The sequence below is a fragment of the Triticum dicoccoides genome, chromosome 3A, assembly GCF_002162155.2.
Source record: "Triticum dicoccoides isolate Atlit2015 ecotype Zavitan chromosome 3A, WEW_v2.0, whole genome shotgun sequence".
NCBI lineage: Eukaryota > Viridiplantae > Streptophyta > Magnoliopsida > Poales > Poaceae > Triticum > Triticum dicoccoides.
Genome location: NC_041384.1, coordinates 75,424,796 through 75,448,897, shown reverse-complemented (window position 1 = coordinate 75,448,897; position 24,102 = coordinate 75,424,796). Strand labels below are relative to the sequence as shown.

At 44.9% G+C, this 24,102-nt stretch overlaps 1 protein-coding gene and 1 pseudogene across 1 annotated transcript; one reads left to right on the top strand and one right to left on the bottom strand.

The window, feature by feature from the left end:
* Positions 1-23,592, top strand: part of LOC119267241 — a 50,694-nt pseudogene extending 27,102 nt beyond the window's left edge.
* Positions 6,486-15,905, bottom strand: LOC119267240 (serine/threonine-protein kinase tricornered-like). Its single transcript, XM_037548598.1, has 13 exons — positions 15,495-15,905; positions 12,173-12,347; positions 11,804-11,887; positions 10,907-11,148; positions 10,575-10,818; positions 10,320-10,399; positions 10,154-10,238; positions 9,473-9,604; positions 9,262-9,375; positions 8,055-8,102; positions 7,497-7,578; positions 7,195-7,245; positions 6,486-7,110 (listed from the first exon to the last, which is right to left on the bottom strand). Exons 1-13 carry the CDS (start codon positions 15,695-15,697, stop codon positions 7,022-7,024), a joined length of 1,629 nt encoding a protein of 542 aa, XP_037404495.1. The 5' UTR covers positions 15,698-15,905; the 3' UTR covers positions 6,486-7,021.
* Positions 23,593-24,102: the final 510 nt, after the last annotated feature.

The following is a 24,102-nucleotide window of genomic DNA, read 5'->3' as shown; positions in this document are numbered from 1 at the left end:
AAGCCGCGAACCACTCACATACAAACGGGACAATGTGCGCCTCCCAAGGCCTTGATGCACCCTGAGCGTGCATTTCCTGGGTGCTGGCCCGGAACAGAGGATACACACAGCTAAACCCACCAAGACCCATCTAGAGAGGTAGACCGAACAAGCAATGGATCCAACATCGGCAAAGTCGCCACCAAGGACACCGCAAGCGAACAAGATAGCGCCTTCGTGAAGGAGAATGATGTCGAGACGCCGTCTCCATCCGATCCGGAGAACCGGACCTAGGGTTCCTCTGAGCTCGAAGAGGGGCATCGATGGAGGTCATGGCCGCACCTTCAATAAGAGAAAACAACACTCGTGAGTGACGTCGCTGCCAGCACCGGCTAGCTAAGCAAGGATTTCTCCTTGGACTGAGTCTAAGCAATCCCATGGCCACCGAATATGGACTCTATGATGAGGAAGTCAAACATCAGCCGAAACTGCCACGTCAAGAAGAGAGTTGGTGGGGCTGCACCTGTCGCCGGAGGGGGCACTGGGCGCCATCGGACACACGAGCATTGGATCTAGCCCAAGGCGAGGCGTGGAGGTATACGGCGTTGGGGACGCGATGAGGCAGAGAGAAACCTGCACAAGGCAATCATTGGCAACCGGCGACGCCGACAAGCTAGGAACCGGAGGAACGCAGATCCAAGCTGATGGGGTCATAGCAGACATGATACTGATGGGCAAAGTAAGCTGGAGGAGAATGCATCTACTTGGTCGTTGGGGCCGGAGCTGCGTCGGCAGAGGCCCCGCAAGCCACGGACATCGGAGAATGCAGGCCCGAGGCCATCAGGGACGGAACAGCGCCAACAAACCCGTTGCAGGGTGCCACTCGCCCACCATGCCGCCAAGCCGAAGCTTAGAAAACTTAGGAGATACATTGTGCCTCTCACTAGGAATAGGAACGTCGGCGTATGGCCCTCACCAGGTGTGCAGGCGTATTGCTTCATGGAGCTTGGTATTTAAAATAATAACAAAATTCATATTTAAATATTTTTCTAAAAAAATTCTTGTGAAAACTAATATGTGTGCAGTAATGCTTGTGAAAATTTGTTTGAAAATATTGTGATTTGTAGGCTACACGGATAAAAGTCAGCCCAACAACTTTTCTGGCCCATTAGAAATAGATATTGTTTTGTATGCCACATGTGAAAAGTATTACTTCCTCTCTAACTTAATAAACGTCTTATGTTAAGTTACAGAGGTTGCGTAAAATTTTATAAATACATAGTACACATGTGTATGTGTATTCACAATTTTCTTTCTAAATCAAGACGAACTCGTTGCCGCCACATCCCGGCACCTTCTCCTTCGCGAAGAGCACCGACAGAAGTCCGCTACCCATCTCTAGGAACTTGATCACGTGATAGGTCAACACATTATAGTTTTGCAAGACAAAAGGGAATCAAAGAAGCATGATTATTACGCACGTTTCAATTATCAGATGGAGAGAAGAGGAAAGTGCCCGGCAAGTAAAGGACGAATTACTCATATCGATCGCCCTTTTTCTTTGCTTCGGGGCTCGAGCGGGAGTGTTCGGTGGTTTACCCTAACGGAAAAATGATCGTTATATTATCTACTCCTTTTAACGGTACTTAAAATTCATCTTACTAATTACTACATAAATATGTATATATTTATAAAATAATTCTAAGAAAGAAGTCACGGGGCACGTTAGGGTTCACATGTGCGTGTACTACTCCAAGCAACAACCTTTATTCAACTTCTGGTGGTAATAATGTAATACATAGGGTGGTGTAAACATATACGACATGCTAGTACGCATTACCAATACACATGGCTATCTACCGTCTAGTGCTTAGTATAGAGCGTGACGTTGGTCCATCGTGACTCCATGCAGCTGGACTGGTCATGGTGCTGCATGTACACCCCAAACTTGAAGTAGTAGGACTCGCTGGGGGTCACGCTGGTGCTGAACTTTCGCTCGCCGTCGACGTACACGGCCACCGTGGACGCGCCGACGTCGTGCATCACGTTGAGGCGGAACCACCGGTCGTAGATGTCGGGCTCGATGGCCGCCCCGCTGTAGAACCGAAGGACGCCGTCGTAGACGTGCAACATCAACACCGTCGAGTGCGCGGCGCCCTCCTCGTTGTGGATCTGCATCACCGACACGCCGGAGGTCCCCGACGGCACGTAGCCATAGCCCTCGAATTGCCACACCCCTGACGAGTAGTCGTGGCCCTGGAAGAGGATAGTTCATATATGTGACGCCATGGCCGATATGGAACGCATGAATTTCAACAATGTGCTGCTATGTACTTACCCGGAGCTTGACTTCAGAGCGCGGGTTGGTGTGGGTGACGGTGTTGAAGGGCTTGTCGTTTCGGTGCACCCAGAACGTCCGCACACCGTTGCGGTACTGGAACCGCTGGCTCTCCGGCACGTTGTACGGGCTCTGCACCTGGAAATCGCCGTCGGTGAGCTGCACCTTCTGGAACCCGGCGGTGGGGTTCCCGCTGCCACCGGCGGCAGTGAACGTGCCGCCCATGGCCACGAGAAGCAGCAGGAGATGAAGCCATGGACTACTCGTGAGAGAAGCCATTTTGCAACTTGTGAGCTACGTAGCTGGCGTCCACAATCAGCTGATAGCTGATCTCTAGCTTAGACAGCTAGTAGTAGTAAGCTGCCATGGTGCAGATCGATGTGGGAGAAGATCGAGCTTAAATAGCCATTGGCCAGTTTGAGGCGTGTGGATGCATCACGGGAGAAGCTCGCGTTCACTTTGTCTGACGTGCATTGCGGTTCACGGTATGGACGGCCCAAGCACGTACGTACGTAGTTGCACAAGTGATGCGATTGGATATGCATGCAATCGTTTTCCTCTGCGCGTGCTCACTTGGACTTGTGGTTTCATATTCAGAGAACAAGCCTGGAAAGCGGGGCCAAAACACCCTGCTTGAAACGTCACAAACACCCTGCGTACGTCGCTGCACGCCGTCCTGGACATTCTTGCGTCGTAGTTCTATATACATTGTGAATACGAAGGTTTCTGTCATGTACGTCAACGTATAGGCCCCCTCACCAGTACAAAACTACAAATATGAGTTTTGGTTTTGCCGGGTTTTTTTTTTTTTTTGCACCAGGCGTTGTACAAAAAACGACACTAGCTGTTCCTGGATCTGGGAAAACCGAGGGAGAACACTGGGAGGAAGAAGCTGCAATCAGATTTGAATAAACTTGGTGAGAAAATCACACCTTCTATCTTTTTTGAGCAACCGGCAGGAGCACTGCCCTTTCACTAAGAAGGGGGAAATATTTAGAGGTTGGCATGTTTTAGGAGGGGACATGCCGGTAACCCCAAGATCTCATGTATCCCAGTCAAAGCCGCATGCTAACTACTCATGAATTGGGATCGCTCGTGGCCTGAAGGCCAACTCCCGCTACGAAATCTCCTCGAAGGCGAGATGGGCCACCTCAATGTATGACAGTCTCGTTTCTTCAAGGATGTGTTTGTTCCTCTCCTTTCAGGCATTCCACATTATATAAATGAGGATGCCACTGCGTCGCCTTCTGATAGTGTTGTCGTTCTCCTTTAGGCCTTCGTGCCACCAGACGTCAATTGAGGGGGTGGCGGCCGTCAGAGCGAAAGCCGACGACACACCTGCCCAGGACAACACTAGGCCACGCATGGCGGAAGTGAACAGACAACCCTCATAGAGATGGTCAACGGTCACAAGGGCACTTAGACAAAGCTGGCAGACCGGGTCATGCAGCCAGCCACGCATGGCCAACGATCAACCGCGACGATCCTGTTATGGAGACAAGCCAAGAGAATAGCTTACACTTTGCTTTGCGTGCGTCTTCCAGATTTTGTCGCTCAAGTACCTCAGATAGAGCCCAAGAATTGAGTCCGATAAGCCGCCGATCGAGTACTCACAGCTGGGGTGCCAGTTCCATGAGATGGAGTCTTGATTGTGCGGGTCTAGGGTGGTGGAGGTTCGGTGGAGGCCCGACCAATGAATTCCAACAGTCGGTCCAGCCTGTTCATCTTAGCCGCCGCATGAATCCAGAATATTGTTCCGAAGCTTGTCGTGCATCGATCTATTCTTTCAAGGAGAGATGGCAAAAAGACCAGGGTGTGACAAAATCCATAGTGCCCCTTTACCATACCAGTTGTCATGCCAGAAGGAGGCCTTGTGCTCGTCTCCAATGGTGATGGTCACGGAGGCCCTGAAGAGGGCCAAGTCAGAAGCATCGCAGGGGAGCGGAGATCGGGCCCATGGTCGCTTCGAGTCGTTCCATTTTAGCCAGAGTTGTTGCAGTCTGAGCACCCTCCCGAAGAGCTCCAGGTTCGTGATACCTAGCACCCCAAGCACCTTGGGGCGGCCGACAATCTTCCAATTAACCAGTGAATGACTAGCACCAACAGTGTCACTATCATCGCCAGACCAGACAAAACTATCTGTGATCTTGTCTTGCTTGGCACTGGCCCACTTTGGTAGTGGGATGACCGTCATATGAAATGTGGCAGTAGAGGTGAGAGAGGACTTGGAAAGAGCCACTCTGCCCACTCTAGTGATATTCTTGCCTTTCCATCTGGGTAGTCTGCCATGAACCTTGTCAATCAGCGGCTGTAGGTGAACCTTACATTGTCGATGAAAGTGAAGGGGAAGGCCCAAATTTTTTACTAGGAATGATGCAATTTTGGTCGGGAACACCGTGAGTAGGTTTTGCAGGTCAAAGTTCTCACAACGAATTGGAAAGATCTCAGTCTTAATGATGTTGGTGATCAATCCCAAAGCGTTGCCGAAACAATCGAGGATGGAATTGATTGTGGTGAGCTCGTCCTTGTCGGGGTTGGCAAAGATGCCAGCATCGTCAGCTATAGTGAAATTCGACAGCGTGCCACTCTTGCACGGACCATCAAGAGTACGCCCGAGTCGGCCGCCACTCAGATCATGTGGTGAAGGAGTCGATGGCCATGATGAATAACATAGGCAAAAGTGGATCCCCTTGCCGAAGGCCTCGCCTGTGAGAAAAGGAAGGGGCAGAGAAACCGTTGAGGAGGACACACGATGTTGAGGAGCTAAGCGACATGCAAGTCCAGTCGTGCCAGTGTTGACCGAAGCCCAAATGGTCTAGAGCCTCCAGGAGAAAGGCCAAGTTCACAGAGTGGAAGGCCTTGGATATGTACAACTTGAGGAACAAGCTCAGGGTCTTGGATTGATGAGATCTTTGACAATGTTCCTTTTTCCATTTTTAACCTCTAATGGGGCAGTGCTACTCCCGTAGGAGTTGTTGGGTTTTGCCCAGAGGAAGGGTGGTGTAGCACATAAGCAAAGTATTTCCCTCAGTTGAGAACTAAGGTCAGTAGGAATCACCAAGCTAGCAAGGTAAACCGTTCCTGCACACGAACCCCCGCCCGCCTCCCTTCCTGCACGCCTCACTCCGCTACGCGACCCCCGCCTGACTCCCTCGGCCCCGTCTCATAGTTCCCGCCATGGCCAAATACAAGCATTCGAGGTAGATTACGCGTGGCGGTGGTTCGCCAAACCCTAGTCTCCATGGGAGCGATGGTATGTGGAAATCCGTGTGCTGGTGTTGGGTTGTTTTGGGTTTGAGTTGTGGTTGCCCTGGTGACTTCGTGATTCGCCAAGTAGCAATGGTTGATGGATTGATTCTGATGTTCGGGTTGGACGAGGGAGGCGTGGTTTCTAGGGTTTTGATAGTTTGCTCATGCTAGATCAGGTAGTCGGGGCTCTATTGATTGGGTTGATTGATCAACTCGAAATCATAATTGCTTGCCTTTGCCCCCTTCGGCCTTGTGTAAGCAAAGGAATAGATTTCAACCATAGTCTGTGTGGGATGTGCTCTTCAAGTTTTGAGACAGCTTCATGTGGAGATTGTGCGAAGGTTGGACACTGTTTTGTAGCAAATTACAGAAAACTGTAGGATCGAAACTGGTAGTACAACGCTAACAGTGCTTGCCAGGTGTGTGCTGGTGTAAATGATTGTAATTCAGAACAAGTCACTTGTCTTGGCAGCAGTAGCTAGATCTGACTTTTAACACACATTCATTGCATTCACTGGCTTAGTACCTTCTGGGTTAGAATGTTTTGTAGCTCGACTTATGTAAGGTTCAAATGTTTTATGTGTCCCATCAGAGTTGGACACAAATACTTAGGCAAACTTCTCTGGTAGTTTGTCTAGTTGTCGCCGATAAGAAATGTTTAAAACACTTGAAAAATAATGTAATTCACACTCAAGAAAATACTGTATGTTTTCATCATTGATAAAAAATGGGTTGTGCGGCCTATATTAAAAACATAAATTTTGTGCTTCGACATTGCTCTTGAATACACTTTTTTCTTTTGCCCAACACATGCCGTCCTCGAGAACAAAGACAATTATAGAATAGTCTATGTGAAATAATCACTCTCACAGAATTCAGTTCTTGCATATGGATGTTGCGGAAAGAAAATAAGGGACACTTCCACCAAAAATGTTCAATGTTCAAATATAACTGGCGAACAATACAGTAAACAAAAATTTAGGCATTTCTGCAACGGGAGACCATTGACCAAGGGCCATGTCTCTGAATGGAAATCTTCTGGTACATATGTATCAAACACCACCAACAACAATAGCTTAGCCTGCCTCAGTTACCACCTTATTTCGCTTCCATGATCAAATGTTAGCGGACCAGGAACTGCCACAAGAGAAGGCAGCAATTTGCTCTGCCAACCTGGGCAGCCAGCCCTCCCAAACATGCCCATCTCCACTTGGTCGGAACACGCTACACCAAACACGACGAGCCCACCGGTGGATGGACCATTTGTCTAGTCCTTAGCATACTATTTTACAGCTAGAAGCTTTCTTGGATTTCTACAAACTGCTCGCCAACGATTTAATAGGGCAGAAACCTGGCTAAAAACAAGCAGGTTGTCCAGACGAAGCCACTTCATTCAGTCGTTTGCATGCTAATTTAGTTTAGAAAAATCTCAGCAACAAACAGAACCACGCCGGGTTATGGACTCATCGGATCCCCGGAAGAAAAGGTGTGCATGTGTGTGTCCTTTCCATTTGGTTCTCTCGATGACTCCATGCCATTTGATCCTGAGATGAGGAATTACGAATAAGATAAAGCAGAGAGAGGGAAGTTATCGCAATAGAATACACGACTTTGGCAGAATTTGTTACCGAATATAGCACCAATAGAGGGCCTTGTAAGCGATGAGCTCCTTTGCATATCTGCAAACATTTATACATTTAGAAACAACAAAGGATTATAAACGCGTGTATGTCACTTAGATACTGGTCATTTTTCATGAAGTGATGAAGCTACCTAATAGCATGTTTATGCTATGAAAAACCGTCATTTATCAGTTTACAGAACATAATGAGTATGCTATGAGAAAAATGCCAATAACACTAGAAAAGAAATCCATACTTGCAATCCGACCATATTTCACAATATATAAAATCATGTCAAAGACACAAACCTGCATGTTTTAATCCTTTCACAGCATCAAAGTTTTTGTATGTATACCCCACAAAGCTGAGATCTTTTGAATTCAGCTTCGCCTGTACAATTGTACCAAAAAATATACATAAGATACACAAAAAATTAACAATAAGGGCAGATAATTTGAACTTTGAACTACTACAACAAAGTTATAAATACCAGTAGGCAGTAGATATACGACTCATGAGAAACCGTGGGTCTATCACAGATATATGCATAGTGGAACGGCCTAATGGTTAAACAGGTCTTGAAACACATAAGTGACTTGTATTTGATACTCAAATGAAGTGTTTTGTACTTCTATTACACAGAAATAAAGAAAGATATGGCTAATCCTGTCTCAAACATATCTTGCTCTATCAAACAGTGAGCCTGACATAATTACAATTTGATGGAATGTAACTCAAGCAAACAATTCATCGTTGTGCATAGTAAATTAAGATGCAAAAGCCAATGCATAGTAAATTAAGATGCAAAAGCCAATGCAAACATTACAAATGCTATTACGCTAGTTTATGAACCTCAATGTGCGTACCTTTCTTGATGGCCCAGAACCTGTTCTTGCTGGAGGGCTATTATCCATCTGCAGCGCAGAAACAAGCATTAACTTGTAGGGATGTAATTCACGGGGTGAAAACAAAACATGAAAATAAAATAAACAGCATTTCAATGCAGAGAACATGAAATTCATCTGAACATTGCCAAAAAAAATTCAAACTAACAGTTTGGTTGCTTGAATTTATGAAAAGCTTGCTTGGATTTACAAAAGGTTGCTTGGATTCATTAAAGTTTGCTTGGATTGAAAGGGATGCTTAGATTTAAGAAAATGTTGTTTAGATAGGGGCAGCCTGGTGCATGTAGCTCCCACTTGCGCAGGGGCCGGGGAAGGGTCCGACCACTTTGGGTCTATTGTACGCAGCCTTTCCCTACATTTCTGTAAGAGGCTGTTTCCAGGACTAGAACCCGTGACCTCATGGTGACAAGGCAGCAGCTTTACCACTGCGCCAAGGCTCCCCTTCAAGAAAATGTTGTTTAGATGTATACATGATTTATTCCTTATTTAAAAATTAAATTTTGAAAATAATAATCACTTCTTTATTTTATTAATTTACGATGCAGAAGTAGTAGTAATTGTGCATGTGCAACACACATACAATTTGATAGTGCTCCCTCCGACTATAATTTTGAGAGGCAATCATGTAATCTTTCTACGACTATAATTTTAAAATGAACAATATTCCTAAAATCAATTGCAATTAATGATTTTTCCAAGATTAATTGCAATTAATGCAACCAATGTTGTTTCCAAATTGTGGTGATGTGATGGATACATCATTGGAGCAGTGTGGGACGTTGGATGTAGATGGTTGAAAGGTCGGGATCGTTTGGATTCATCAAACTCGTGCTTGTATAAGTAGTAGTAGATCTTATTTCGTTCAAATTATAGTATATGAATACCCCTTATACATCTGAAATAATATCTACCAGAGATCACCTGATATGATATACACAAATGTAAGTGTTCGTAACAGATGCAAGTTGTAATACAAATAAAGAGACATAATATAAAATCAAATAATGCTGGTGGATTATAAATAAATGTCATCAATCGCAGAAACTTTAGTACTAAGGTTGAGACACTTATTTTGGGACGGAGGGAGTATATTCAATAGAGAATGGCAAAGTTTGAATTGCACAGGCAGGAGAGGAGAGGACTGTCAATAAATGGATTACACACTTACCTCATCAAACTTCATGAAATTTTGTGTATCCAATTCATCATTTACTTGAGGCTTAAATGCTGCTTCCATTTCATAAAGTTTATCCCATGCAACTCCACGGAACCAAGGATGGGCCTAATGATGAAGAAAATGATATGTTGAACACAGGTAGACTAACAAAACAAGAATTATATTTAACTAATTATTTCTTTTGTGTGCCAGTGGGTCCTACCTTTATTTGATCAGCCCCTGCACCACCAATCCTGTGGTCAACATCACATAATAACCGGCAGATTAGATCTCTTGCCTCAGGAGACAGCCTTGAATCATCTGGAAATTTCACATGGTTTCTCCAGTGCACAATCTAGAAAGAGGCAGAAATTTGGCAGAGTGAGGATAAAATGTCTTCGGGTGGTCGTATATGAAAAATGTTAACCACATTAATAGAACAAATGCAGGTCCAACTACAATTGATTATGCTCATAGAAGGCAATCTAGAAATACACATCATCATAGCAGAAACATCATAAAGAAATAACTTCAAAATAATTATGTCTTCGTAAACTTACTGAAAGTAAAACATGATCAAGAAGTGGGTACTTTGTCACTACCAAATCAAAAAAATTAATATATAACAATACTGATATCATAAGCTTTGGTAGAGCAAGCTTATAAGCAATACAGCTGCAGCATACTTTCTTCAGGTTCTTGCAGCTTGAACTTTAAATTAAACTAAAAATAAATCAGTTGTTCAGTATTAGTGCAATCTAATTTCGATGATAAGCCTAAACTGAAGATAATTCATACAGAACATTCAATGAACTACTGATATGTTACAAATAAAAAAGTGAGCCCGACCAATGAGTGGTAATTTGAATTGGACACTAAGCTAAATGTGCTGAGTAAACCAAACCTTTCTGCATGTGGTTATTGGATCATCGGAATAAAATGGTGGATACCCAACAAGCATCTCATACATTATTGCACCCAAAGACCACCTACGGATCAAAACAAAATATAATGAGACATTTATTAAACTAAAGAGTAAATAGAACAAAAGGTGTCTGAACATGCTGTACCAATCGCATTCCATTCCATATCCTTTCTTTAGCAGAACTTCTGGAGCAATATAGTCTGGGGTTCCAACAGTTGAGAATGCCTGAATATCAGTATACATTTGTAGTAAGAAAGGCTGCCACGGAAACATCGAGCATGCACACGCTTGTTTTTTTTTCCCAACAAGGGTGTAGAAGCGATACCATGAAAGCAAAAGAATTATACAGGACCAATGAGATGATCGATATGACGATATGTTAACCATAAAGCAGACATACCAGTTTTCTTCTGTTCATCTGCCAGTGCTGAAGTTGTTCATGTTGACTTCTCCACCTTCTACCATTTGCAGTTTCAGAGAGTGAACTGTCGACATCCATTGACTCCTTCAGGTTGTCATCGCCCATGGGTTCATCTTCGCTCAAGGTTGAGAGCTTTGAACAATCAATTGGTTTGCACAGCCCAAAATCCGACAACTTCATGTGACCATTCTTGTCTAGAAGCAGATTATCAGGCTTGATATCTCTGCATATGATAGCAAACCAAATATATATATCAGAAAGATGGTAGAGTTAGACTAAATTAGATGCCTTTAAAATCAAATATTTGTAACCTGTGGATGTAGTTGTGCTTATGAATGGACTCAATAGCAAGGATGGTCTCAGCAATGTAGAATCGAGCCACGGGTTCAGTTAAGGTATCTTCCCTCATGAGAAGGGTCATGATATCACCGCCAGGGAGGTACTCCATAATAAGGTAAAGATACTCCGTATCTTGGAAAGAATAGTATAGCTTCACAGTGCAGTGACTAGCAACTTCAGCCATCAAGTTTCTTTCTGCTCTAACATGCTCCACCTAACAAACATGTTACAGAAATTGTAAATCCAACAAAGATAGTATACAAATGTACACATATTTTGAAGATATCATCACATGCCCATGACAAATAAACTAGATAAGAGAAAAATGAGTGGAACATTTGTGGGCTTCACACAAACAAAGTCAGGGATAGAACAAAACAGGATTATCATATACACTAGCCTTTTGTTTCTAGCAAGTTCAAGTTCGAATTCCTTGGAGACTGAAAAAATGGCTACCCATTTAGCTGGCCTTCTTTCAGAAACTCAAAAGAAGGCCAGCTAAATGGTAAACACACAAGCTCCTACGCATTAATACTGTATTAGCATGCATTGCAAATTCGATTTGTACTTCTGTTTTCTTTTCGAGATAACAGTGACAAAAGCTGCAGTGAAAAGCAACTATATGATATGGAAAAGAAATCCGCACTGCACTGCATATTTTGAGAAAAAAAACAATCCTTGCAAAAGCGCCACATACACTCGTAGACGCAACAAGAGTTTGTTGAAGAAAATTTTGACAGATAGCAAAGCACCATGGTAAATATTAATACTTACAACCATCTAAGCACATTCAACATAAAAATTAGTCAATAGAACGAGCAACTACGAAGCAGAAAACATGAAATGTCCAGAAATAGGGGATATCTTACTTGACCCCTGATAACCATATCAGACTTCTTCAGTTTTTTCATTGCATATATGTTGCCAGAGGTCTTCTCCCGGCACAGTCGAACCTATTGTAATAATAAATTATAAACAGCAAGAAGAAGGTCAGTAAAGGATTTAAAGCACAAATGAGTTTATGCTCCAACAAACAGTTGTCACTTCCCCTAGTTTAAATCTTTTTGGACATACAGAACTACTTGAAGGTAAATACATTACCAACAACAACCAAACTTATAGTACCATGGTCTAGAGCCATGCCATGTTCTTTGGCAAAAACACATGTGTCATTTAGCAGTGACGCCACAGATGGAGGTGTGTGCAGAAAAACAGAAACTAAATGCGCAAGAGCAAACCTCTCCAAAAGCGCCTCTCCCAATAATGGTGAGCAGCTCAAAGTCATCCACGCAGATTTTGTGCCTTTTAAGTCTCATGTACTCAGTTTCCTTTCTCTCCAGGTCTTTTATTAAATTGATTTGCTGCTCCCTGGGAACTTCAGAAGTAGCTAGCTGCCGCTCCAGTCTAAAACGCCTGCAATACATCGGATTTTGTTATGTGATGCTGGGAACCGACAGAAATCAAACAAAACTATCATCTGGGGAGGGGCAAATCTGCTTAAAATGGAATTGTAATGCCAAAAGATGAGCAAGGTGGATAATCAATATGACGGAAGTCACACACCAGTACAAAGCTTTCACAGTTGAAACTTATGCAGGTAAACTTCAAATATTTAAAATTGATTGATGTCTCAACAAATGCATTCCCCAGCTTGAGTTAATACAAGACCAAGCTGGTGATTACATAACCCCTGTGTGCTTTAATAAAAGATTTAACACATAACAGGACCACAAATGAAAAACAAATGCCCTGTTACATAGATGGCCTGAACTTCATGTACTGCATTACAGAAAGTATATGACATTAAGTCATCAACTACTTTCATCTAATGTTCTGCATTGTGCTTCATCGTGTTATTTTACTGCCGACATATACGGAAACAAGGCTGTTTGACCTTTGTACAATAATGTATGCTAAAACAGAAAATCATGTTGTTGATTTCTCACCACCAGTTTTGTACATTTATCCTGCAAGAAAATCTTTAAAACAGCAACTATAAATCCCGTAACCCAACTAAGCAGGGCAGTAGTCGGTACTATGAACTTAGCTCAACAGTTTCCAGCATGAAAATAAAACATAACTACGCCGTGTCAGCAATTTGACCAACAGCATGGTGCACCTTAGCAGAAACAAAGCATTCCAAACACCTAGCAGAATCAAATGGTGTCCACACCCAAAACATGTCTGACAAAAGGGAAACAGGGTTTTGATCCTAGGCTCCTAGCTCTAACAAATGCATACTAAACTGAAATGGTTATTATGTACATACCTGACTCCAAGTAAGCTAAATTAGTACTAGCATGTATACACTTCGTCATCGACTATCAATGACAGTTCAAAACCATCACATAATATACCCTAATTAAAGGCAGACATTTGTTGGCTTGTATACAATCTAATTATACACACAAGAACAAAATACCACATAAGGCAAATACCAACGCAATCTCAAAACATACACGATAGTATGCCATCAATGCACCATCATCGGAGAACCATCACAACAGTAACACTCCAAACTCACTATCCAACTAAGCAAGCCAGCAGCTAGTACGGTGAGCTCAGCTTAACAGCTTTTCATGCCAAAAATATAACAGTATAATAACTACTGCATACCCCATGATTGGAACCATTCTTACTTGGCGCATTAAGCAGAATCTGAGATTTCGAAGCACGTACAGAGTCAAGTGCTGCTTACCCCAACTTAGGGCTCATTCGGTTTGGAGAAAACTAAAAGGTAGGAATTAGGATTAGTATAGGAATTTGATAGGATGGCACTTGCCACCCTAAGGAATTGACTTGCCTCGTTCCTACGCGTAAAATGAGCTTTGAGTGGATGTCTAGTTTCCTCCAAAAACACAGGAAATGAGTAGTATTCCTACAATATTCCCGTACACCTTTCCTACAAACCGAATGCATCTATAGGAAATTTTCCTCTGAAATTCTTGTTCCTATGTTTTTCCTATGAAAATCCTCCAAACCGAATGAGGCCTTATCCACTAGAGCTAAATTCGGCCACTGCAACCCGAAATTGTGTACCAAGCTTGACTAATTCCAGGATCTCATCGTCATACCACACTAGAATTCCTCAACGCCATGGCTGGTGATTACATACCCACTATGTGCCATTGCATTAAAAAAGGTATAGGACATCAACTTCTTTCATCTAATGTTCTGCATTGTGTCTCATCACGTTGTTTTACTTCCAACATATAGGGAAACAAGACTGTTTGACGGTTTGACCTTTGTAAAACAACATGCTGACGCAGAAAAATCATGTGTGTTCCCTCGAGTCAATTTTGTGCATTTATCCTGCAAGAAAATCTTTACAACAGCAAGACACTAAGTTTTATAACCCAACTAAGCAGGGAGTAGTCAGTACTATGAACCCTTCTTTTTTGCGGGTGAGTCAGTACTATGAACTTAGCTCAACAGTTTGCAGCGGAAAAAACAGAACCTAACTACTCCGTGTCAGCAATTTGACCAACAGCATGGTGCACTGAGCAGAAACGAAGCATTCCAAACAACTAGCAGAATCAAATGTTGTCCGCAACTAAAATATGTCTGATGAAAGGGGAAAACAGGGTTCTTTGATCCTGGCTCTAACAAACACATAGTAAACTGAAATGGTTATTATGTAGTACATATCTGGCTTCGAGTAAGCTAAATTAGTACTGGCATAATCAATACATGGCATGTATGCGCTACGTCATCGACCACGTGTCCACCACTCATTCATAAAAGGATGACATGAATCAGTAACAGTACATTGATGGTACAAAACCGTCACATAATAAAGGCAACCATTTGTTTGTTTGCTTGCGGAAACTAATAAAAACCGACAAACTATACACTCTAATTATACACGCAAGAACAAAATATCACATACAACAAAATACTGACGCAACCTCAAGACATACACGGTAGCAGCAACCATGCATCGTCATCATCCGAGCGAGAACCATCAGAACAGTAACATTCCAAACCCGCTATCCAGCTAAGCAAGGCAGTTGCTAGTATGATGAGCTCAGCTTAGCAGCTTTTCGCGGCAAAAGTGGAACAATGCAGTAACTGCTCCATATGCAGTGATTAGGGCCATTTTTACTCGGTGCATTGAGCAGAATATGAGGATCCGAAGCACCTACAGAACCAAGGACTCTCCTCATCCCAACTTATCCATCAGAGCTAAATCAGGCCACTGCGACCCCAAATTGCATAGCATGCTCGACTAATTCGAGAATCTCATTGTCTAAAAATAACAATTCGAGGATCTAAAGCAACATCTGAGGTCATGCTGCACTAGAAACCCTCAAGACCATGGGCTGGTACAGCTACCGCTACCCACGTCCCGCTTCCTCGCAGGCACCAGCCCCAAAATTCACCCCCAAATCTAGCAAGCTACAAACCCCTAGCACCAGAACCCCGAGCTCGAGCCGCTCCAACCGAGCTCAAACCCCTCGATCGAGCTCTCCCACGCGAGATCTACCCCGGACGAACGCAGCGGCGGCAGCTGAAATTGGAGGCGGAAAGGAAAGGCGGGGGGCGGGATCGGATCGGTACCTCTCCTTGCGCTCCTGGATGTTCTTCATGTGCGAGCGGTAGTGGTTCTCGATGAACTTCTTGGCGGCGGCGACGCGCTCCATGGTGAGGGTGGACGCCTCGCCCTCCCCCTCCCCCTCCCCCTCCTCCGCCACGGCGGCGAGCGGCTCGGCGACGGGCGCCGCAGCCGCCGGGGGCTGCGCGTCCGACATCTCGCTCTCCATCCCGCCCGCGACGACCAACCACAACCAGCCTCCTCGCTGGCTGCTGCTGCTGCCTACACCTCTCGCTGTCCCCGGGGGCCCTTTTGCGGCGTCCCTTTTCTGCGCTGGGTCTCTCTCCTCTCGGGTCGGCGGCCTCCGGCTGTCGCTGTGCGCGCCGGGTATATATACGGCCGTCCACCGCGCCGGCCCGGGGTAGCTGATTGACGGGGCGGGTTTGGTGTGGTGTGGTGGCGGGGGCTTTAACTCAACTCCGTCGCACGGACAGCTGCGCATGGGAACAGCTCGGATTTTTTTCCCCCCTCTCTTTTCTTTTTGCCACTTTTGAATGGGTTTTGTCTCCGCTTGTGTTGTGCCGCATGCTGTACACAACTACTAGGAGTATATCTATCTCGGCGTACGTAGCTGTACACACGTTGGTACCACGTAGAAAAGGGAAGGGCTTGGCTGGCTCTTGTCTAGGTGCTTTCCCCTTGAGGCTTCAGATGGATGGATGGATGGATAAACGCCGCTGACCGTCCTCCATTTCCAAGTCCTCGAGCTTCTTTTGCGTGCTCACTGACCAAATAAGTAAAAAATATCAGTACTCTCCTCGATTCATATTAATTGTCGCTGATTTGATATAGTACGACGTTTTATGTCTTGAAATGGAGGTAGTACTGGCAAGGTGTCCCATGGGTCGAATTACTGTCACCTTTGGCTCAGGGCGGAGCCAGGGGGACGAGCAGGGGCCTGGCTCCTTCCAACGATCGACAATTTTAGTAGGAGCGACGAGTAATTACCAACGAGATTATATCAATATACGTATTCGGTCCCTCCTATATTTGAATCCTGGCTCCGCCACTGCTTTTGGCTGAGATGCTAGCTGCTATGATGATCTTATGATGGATGGATGCTGAGTGCGTACATGATGATGAAATCGTCGTTGGAGAAAATAGAAACACTAATCAGGCCCGATATGCATACGGAGACATCGACCCATCCGGGAGCCCCCCATGCGTGTCGCGGTCCTAGTCAGGTCCGGCCGGCCGCCCAGTTGGGCAGGTCGATCCGCCGTATGGGTCCACGCGAGGCAGGCTACAAGGTCCGAGTCAGATCAGCCCGCGCCACGCGGCGTGTACTTACGGGCCAGGTGAGAAAGTGACGGCCAGTGGTATGGTACGTGGCCGCGTCGGCCGGCCGGGGTCACTGTTGAACTGAACGGAGGCGAGCAGCTTCTGGAACTGGAACGGATCATCATGGCTTCACGCGCGCGTTTTGTACGTGCCGTACGGTGCAGCAGTCCAGCCAAGGTACAGGTCGAGTGTTGAATGTTGACCCAGCGCGGTGAACTCGTCGTGGGTCGCGACGCGATGCATGACATCTGCCACACAAACTGCAGCACTAGTGATTCATTTTATTTTCTTCGATAAGATTAACGCATATGGCCGCTTGGACAGATCCGGCGCACGCCAATCGGCCAACGTCGTCTCCGTCCGGCTAGTCGCATCTGCGGCTACAGCCACCGGGGTCTCCTCGCCGATCAACGGCGATGCCTAAGCTCGCACGCGATGACAGGACAGCAAGGCGTACTTGCGCCAGTGATCCGCTGGCCTAGTTGACGAAGAAAACTACGGCATCATCATTATTTACTTATAAATAAACATAAATAAATAAATATCTCGATCGATGGATCTGCGGGTGATGCGTGGCAAGGTGGCATGTTGGGGCGCGGCGGCAAAATAATGGGGGCTCCAGCCTGGGGCAGGCGCAAATGCAAATGCATGCACATACGCAGGGCAGGGGGGCGGATCGACATCTGACCGATCTGAATACACGCGGCCGCGCGCATGCCCAGCTCGGATGCCAGGCTAGGCCGCCACGCACGGCCCATTTCTTTATCCACGCTGCCAGATCTCGGCGTGCACTGGCCTGGCCTGGCCTCCTCTCCTCCCCTCTCTTGGATTCCATTTCGACCCATCCAACCCCAACGTGCTTAAACTATACACTTGTACTGCCCCTGTCACCCTGTGTGGTATTCTTCCTTGTCTGGACGTGGTGGTATATCATCAGTGGCAATGTACCGCTGATTCCTGCTGGTTGGGAGGCAAGTTACGGTGTCGCGGTCGTCGCGCTCGGCGTGCGTCGCTGGTTTTTTTTTTTTTTTGGCACCGGCGTGCGTGCGTCGCTGGTGTTTACTCGCTGGTGAACCGTGACAGTAACGGGTTAGCTATAGCTTAGCTTTTCTTTTCGATAACAGCTATAGCTTAGCTGTTCGCCACTCCCTTCGATCAGCCAGGTAAATGGGATGGAAAAGAGATGGTGATGACCATATTCAGCCGTCCTCCAATCTGATACTCCCTCCGTTCCGTAATTTTTATTGTGGTTTTAATTTAAATTAAGTAAAACCACACAAAATAATAAGGAACGAATGGAGTAGTAACAAAAGGAAAAAGGAGAGACTAGATTCAGTTCACTGAAATGAATTATCTATTCCCGGCAAAAAAAAAAAGAACTACATTTGTCCTATATCGCTCGTGCATGAGCAAATGGATTGGTTGAGTGTTTCGGGGCTATATATGTCGGCTGTACCCCCTCAAGAAAAACCTATGAGTGACGTCTAGTGGGCCATCCCAGTAGCGAGGTTTCGTTCGCTGCGTGTTGTAGGTTCTTATATATCTGTTTTCTATGATTTTTTTCTTTTTTCTTTGGTTTTATTTATTTTTCATTGGTTTTTTCATTTTTCTTTGGTTTTATTTTTCCTTTCTTTGTTATACTTTGGTTTTATTTTCTTTCTTTCTTCTTTGTCCTTGGTTTTTTCCTTTTGTTTTTCTTTTCTTTGGTGGTTTTATTTGTTTCCTTTTTTCACACATGTCTCTTTTTTCTCGATACACAAATGCACATTTTTAGAGCACACGTGAAAGATTTTGTGATACACTTTGGACATTTTTCAAATATATGATGTAAATTTAAAAAATACTAGTTTTGAAAAAACTTGAATACACGGTGACATTATTTCCAAATACATTATACATTTTAATGGAAAATTTTCTTCTTAACCTATGAGGACTTTTTTTACATTGTATACATATTTTCTAACATTTCATGAACATATTTTTGAATTGCCGGAATTTTTCTTTAAAACTTCGCGTACATTTTTTTGAATGTATGAAACATTATTGTATACAATTTTGTTTTGAAAATGGCAGAAAACATTTTTGAAACTCGCAAACATTTTCTTAAATGGTGTGTACATTTTTCTAAATGTACCAAATATTTTTTGAGTTACGCGAACAAAATTTGTACATTTGTGTAAACAAATTTTAAAATTGCACATACATTCTGTTAAACATGTGAATTTTTTAAATGTCACAAACATTCATTCATATAATATTGACATATAACCATATAAAAATAAAGAAAATATATATGAGCAGAAAAAAGGAAAAACATGGGTGATGTCTGTATGACGTCAGTGGGCGGGGTCACTGGGCCAGCCCAGCAGGAACTCCCTGCAATAGGAATCGCTTATGGCAGCATATAGCCGTGCCCGGTTTAGAGACACATTGTGTTTAATTAGCAAAAATAAAAGGGAAAAATTATTTAGGCCAATTCTACTTGAACCGAACATGAGTCGAATGATGCGGCCATTTTGATGGAGAAGTTTGAAGCCTAAGGGCATCTTCAAGGCCGACTCTCAAACTATCTGGAACCGTTCAGACTGTACAGTCCGGACGTGTTTTGTCATTCAAGCGGTCCTACATCGGTCCGCACACGTTTTTTTCCGTAAATCGGAGACAAACTGAGGGGCTTTGCAGATGTCCGAACCGCTGCCACGCCTACTCCTAACTACTATGGGCCACCAAAAAATCCACCCGCACTCATGCGCATTCCCGCGTGAAAAGGCCAGCGCCGCTTCAGAGCACCAGTGTCGCATTCATGTCGGCTTAGAGCGACATGACCTCTCACAACGCTCAGGAATTAAAACGGCGCGGCGGCAGAGAGTGTCGCCCTCGCCGCTTCCCGGTGCATGCGGCTGCCCCACGTTCAAACGACTGCCCGACCATCCGCCTGCCTACGTTAAACATGTGTGCAGTTGCCGAGGAACGGGGAACCAGGGCCACCCGTCTGCCCGTCTACCGCCCACCATTAATCACGTCGTCGGTGGCAAAGTGGTTCCCAATCTCCAGCAAGTGTGTTGATCATTTGGCCGGATATGCAACTTGTTGGCCAGATATGCTTTATGTTTTGGTCATTTGGCCAGATAAAATATGCAATTTGTCACTGCTTTACTTATAGCCTTCCCGTGCGTGCAATTTTTTCTTGAAGTTGGAGAAGAAGAACTTCGTCCTCGTGCATTGTTGGTTGAAGTTGAATGGGCAACCCAAGTGGAATATATTCATTGCCAACTCCGCCAAGACTGTCGGCATGGGCACCATGAAAGAAATGAATGATCCAACCGTCCCAATAAAAGAGCCGCCGAAGAAGGTTAGGAGATGGTTCTGGGGAAAGAAGTGGGAGGAGGAGAAGGTGAAATGAGAGAAGGAGAAGGTGAAATGAGAAGGGGCGGCGACCAAGATGATGGAGAGGCTTGAGGACATCTTGGCGATGAAGGAGGCATATGTCAAGCACTCAGACATCAAGGTGGCATGTAAGGCCGAGAGGTTTAACATATTGATGGCGGCGACCGAGAAGAAGCTCAAGCTTGAAGAGAAAGAAGCTTGAAGATAAGAAGGTCGTGCTTGAAGAGAAGAATACCATTCTCAAAGATAAGAAGGTTCTGATCACAACTGCTTCGGGGGAGGTGAAGATTTTGACCTTGAAGATGGATTATTTGGATGACGATGCGAAGATGATCGTGCAAGCCGTCCATTTCAAGATGTTGAAGCAGCAGAAGGATCAGCTGGAGGCGGCGATAGAGTGAGAGTGCAGGCTCGGTTTGCCGGTTCGGTGGGGTAGAAAATCCAATTTTTTGCATGAATATAATGATCGGGCATGTAAAAACTATGCATATTTGCCTCCTTTTTGTTGTGATCGGGTGCGCTATGTGATCAGCCGCATTTGCATTTCAAATTGACCACCCGAGCGGACATTTAGGGGACAAGTTTGGATGCCCAGTTCCCGCATCACTATCTGTGGATCAGTCCCACCGATTCGCGAATGGATATGGTGTCTGGTTTGGTTTTGGGGTCGGCATTGGAGATGCCCTAAGTTGCTTCACATTTATTGCCTTCATTTCACGATGAAAATGGATGGCCATACAATACGGGCGTGTTTGGTTGCAGTTTGCAACAGTAGTTGCATTGCATGTCCATCTCCAGCCAGCATGGTTCTTAAAATGCAGCCTCATATGCAGCAGGTGCAACCTGTTTGGTTACCTGCATTGCATGGAGGGGCACTTACCCCCTGTTGTTTGGTTGCCATTTTTTTCTTAGGGCGTGAGCAGATGCAAACTTTAGCCGTTTGGTTGCAAACAACGTTTGTGTTCTGCTCACCCTATTCAAATGTGGTGGCCTTACCACCACATGATCAGCACAACAGCAAAACAAAAGCAATCAAGCAAAAGAAATCAAAAAAGCAAGCAAGCAAATGACAACAAACTACTTAACTACATAGCATAAGTCTAGATTAACGACAGGGGCATCCTCCTTCCCTGCTCCACGCCAGGGTGCTGCTCCTGGCCAAAATATGAACAAGTTCCCAACAGAAGTACCGATAAGTCTCCCCACACACCATAAAACTTCAACACTAACACCTTACTTAACTTAACTACATAGCATGCTCGATGCCACCAACGCAGTTGTGCCTGCTGCAACGAAACCTGCACATGACCGAGGAGTCGTGGTTGTAGATCTGAACCTTCAGTCCGAGTCCTGAGATGGGCATAATGACGAGGTCGTCGGGGACGATCCGATGGCGGCGGCAGAAGTAGTTCCAGCCCCGGCCAAGCACCATGTGCCCCTCGAAGTTCTGGACCTGCACCCAGAACACGCACCGCTTGTTCGCCGACAGCCTGACCATGCGCGGGAGCCGCTTGATGACCAGCCAGGTGTTCATCACCTCCACGAACTTGCGAGGGATGACGAGCATGGCGAGGTCCTTGTTGTCCTTGATCTGCTGGTAGAAGCGCAGTGGCTCCCGAGCCCCCTCCTTGTGGCCCTGCCTCAGAGATCGTCCCCTGAATGAGGTAGGCTCATGAAGGCGATCCTGCCAGGCATGTCCACCGTCCCGAGCCACTTGTTCGTGGGGATGAAATCCTCAGCGCCCTCAGCTCCGACCACCACTTGAGTGATACGTCTCCAACGTATCTATAATTTTTGATTGCTCCATGCTATAATATCTACTGTTTTGGACATTATTGGGCTTTATTATCCACTTTTATATTATTTTTGGGACTAACCTATTAACCAGAGGCCCGGCCTAGAATTGCTGTTTTTTGCCTGTTTTAGGGTTTCGAAGAAAAGGAATATCAAACGGAGTCCAAACGAAATGAAACCTTCGGGAATGTGATTTTCTCAACGAACAAGACCCGGGAGACTTGGACCCTACGTCAAGAAAGAAAAGAGGAGGCCATGAGGTAGGGGGCGCGCCTACCCCCCCAGGCGCGCCCTCCACCCTCGTGGGCCCCCTGTTGCTCCATCGACGTACTCCTTCCTCCTATATATACCTACGTACCCCCAAACGATCAGATACGGAGCCAAAACCCTAATTCCACCGCCGCAACTTTCTGTATCCATGAGATCCCATCTTGGGGCCTGTTCCGGAGCTCCGCCGGAGGAGGCATCGATCACGGAGGGCTTCTACATCAACACCATAGCCCCTCCGATGAAGTGTGAGTAGTTTACCTTAGACCTACGGGTCCATAGTTAGTAGCTAGATGGCTTCTTCTCTCTTTTTGGATCTCAATACAATGTTCTCCCCCTCTCTTATGGAGAACTATTCGATGTAATCTTCTTTTTGCGGTGTGTTTGTTGAGACCGATGAATTGTGGGTTTATGATCAAGTCTATCTATGAATAATATTTGAATCTTCTCTGAATTCTTTTATGTATGATTGGTTATCTTTGCAAGTCTCTTCGAATTATCAGTTTGGTTTGGCTTACTAGATTGATCTTTCTTGCAATGCGAGAAGTGCTTAGCTTTGGGTTCAATCTTGCGGTGTCCTTTCCCAGTGGCAATAGGGGCAGCAAGGCACATATTGTATTGTTGCCATCGAGGATAACAAGATGGGGTTTTCTTCATATTGCATGAGTCTATCCCTCTACATCATGTCATCTTGCTTAAGGCGTTACTCTGTTTTTAACTTAATACTCTAGATGCATGCTGGATAGCGGTCGATGAGTGGAGTAATAGTAGTAGATGCAGGCAGGAGTCGGTCTACTTGCCTCGGACGTGATGCCTATATACATGATCATACCTAGATATTCTCATAACTATGCTCAATTCTTTCAATTGCTCAACAATAATTTGTTCACCCATCATAGAATACTTATGCTCTCGAGAGAAGCCACTAGTGAAACCTATGGCCCCCGGGTCTACCTTTATCATATTAATCTCCTACTACTTAGTTATTTCCTTTTGCTTTTACTTTGCCTTTATTTTACTTTGCATCTTTATCATAAAAATACCAAAAATATTATCTAATCATATCTATCAGATCTCACTCTCGTAAGTGGACTTATAGGGATTGACAACCCCTATTTGCGTTGGTTGCGAGGATTTATTTGTTTTGTGCAGGTACGAGGGACTCGCGCATAGCCTCCTACTGGATTGATACCTTGGTTCTCAAAAACTGAGGGAAATACTTACGCTACTTTGCTGCATCATCCCTTCCTCTTCGGGGAAAACCAACGCAGTGCTCAAGAGGTAGCAAGAAGGATTTCTAGCGCCGTTGCTGGGGAGGTCTACGCAAAAGTCAACATACCAAGTACCCATCACATACCCTTATCTCCCGCATTACATTATTTGCCATTTGCCTCTCGTTTTCCTCTCCCCCACTTCATCCTTGCCGTTTTATTTGCCCTCTCTCTCTATCCTCCCTCTCTTTCTCTATTTGCCTCTTTTTGCCCGCTTGCTTTTTGTTTGCTTGTGTGTTAGTTTGCTTGCTTGTCACGATGGCTCTACCTAAATTTGGTGACCTTCACCTTAAAAGATTAGAAGAAATCAAAAGCAATGTCAGGAGTTTCATGGTCTTGCAATTTGAACATAATAGTTTCTTCAGAAACGAGCTTAAAGAACAGAAAAGTTTTATGAGTTTTATGAATAAAGAGCTTGATGATATGTCTAAAGAATTCGATGGTTTAAGATCCCAAATTGCTCATCTTGAGAAATTAACTGCTGAAATTTCGGATAGGCAGGCTACCTTAGTTAATAAGATGGCCGCTAAACCGGATTGCTATGAAAATAAAGATGAAGATCTAAAAGTTATTG

Coding starts and splice junctions, on each gene's coding strand:
- LOC119267240 (XM_037548598.1), bottom strand. CDS start 15,697: ATGGAGAGCGAGATGTCGGACGCGCAGCCCCCGGCGGCTGCGGCGCCC. Junction 11,888..12,172: donor GGAGAGGCGCTTTTGGAGAG/GTTTGCTCTTGC, acceptor TTATTACAATAG/GTTCGACTGTGCCGGGAGAA. Junction 7,246..7,496: donor GAAAGGATTAAAACATGCAG/GTTTGTGTCTTT, acceptor AAATGTTTGCAG/ATATGCAAAGGAGCTCATCG.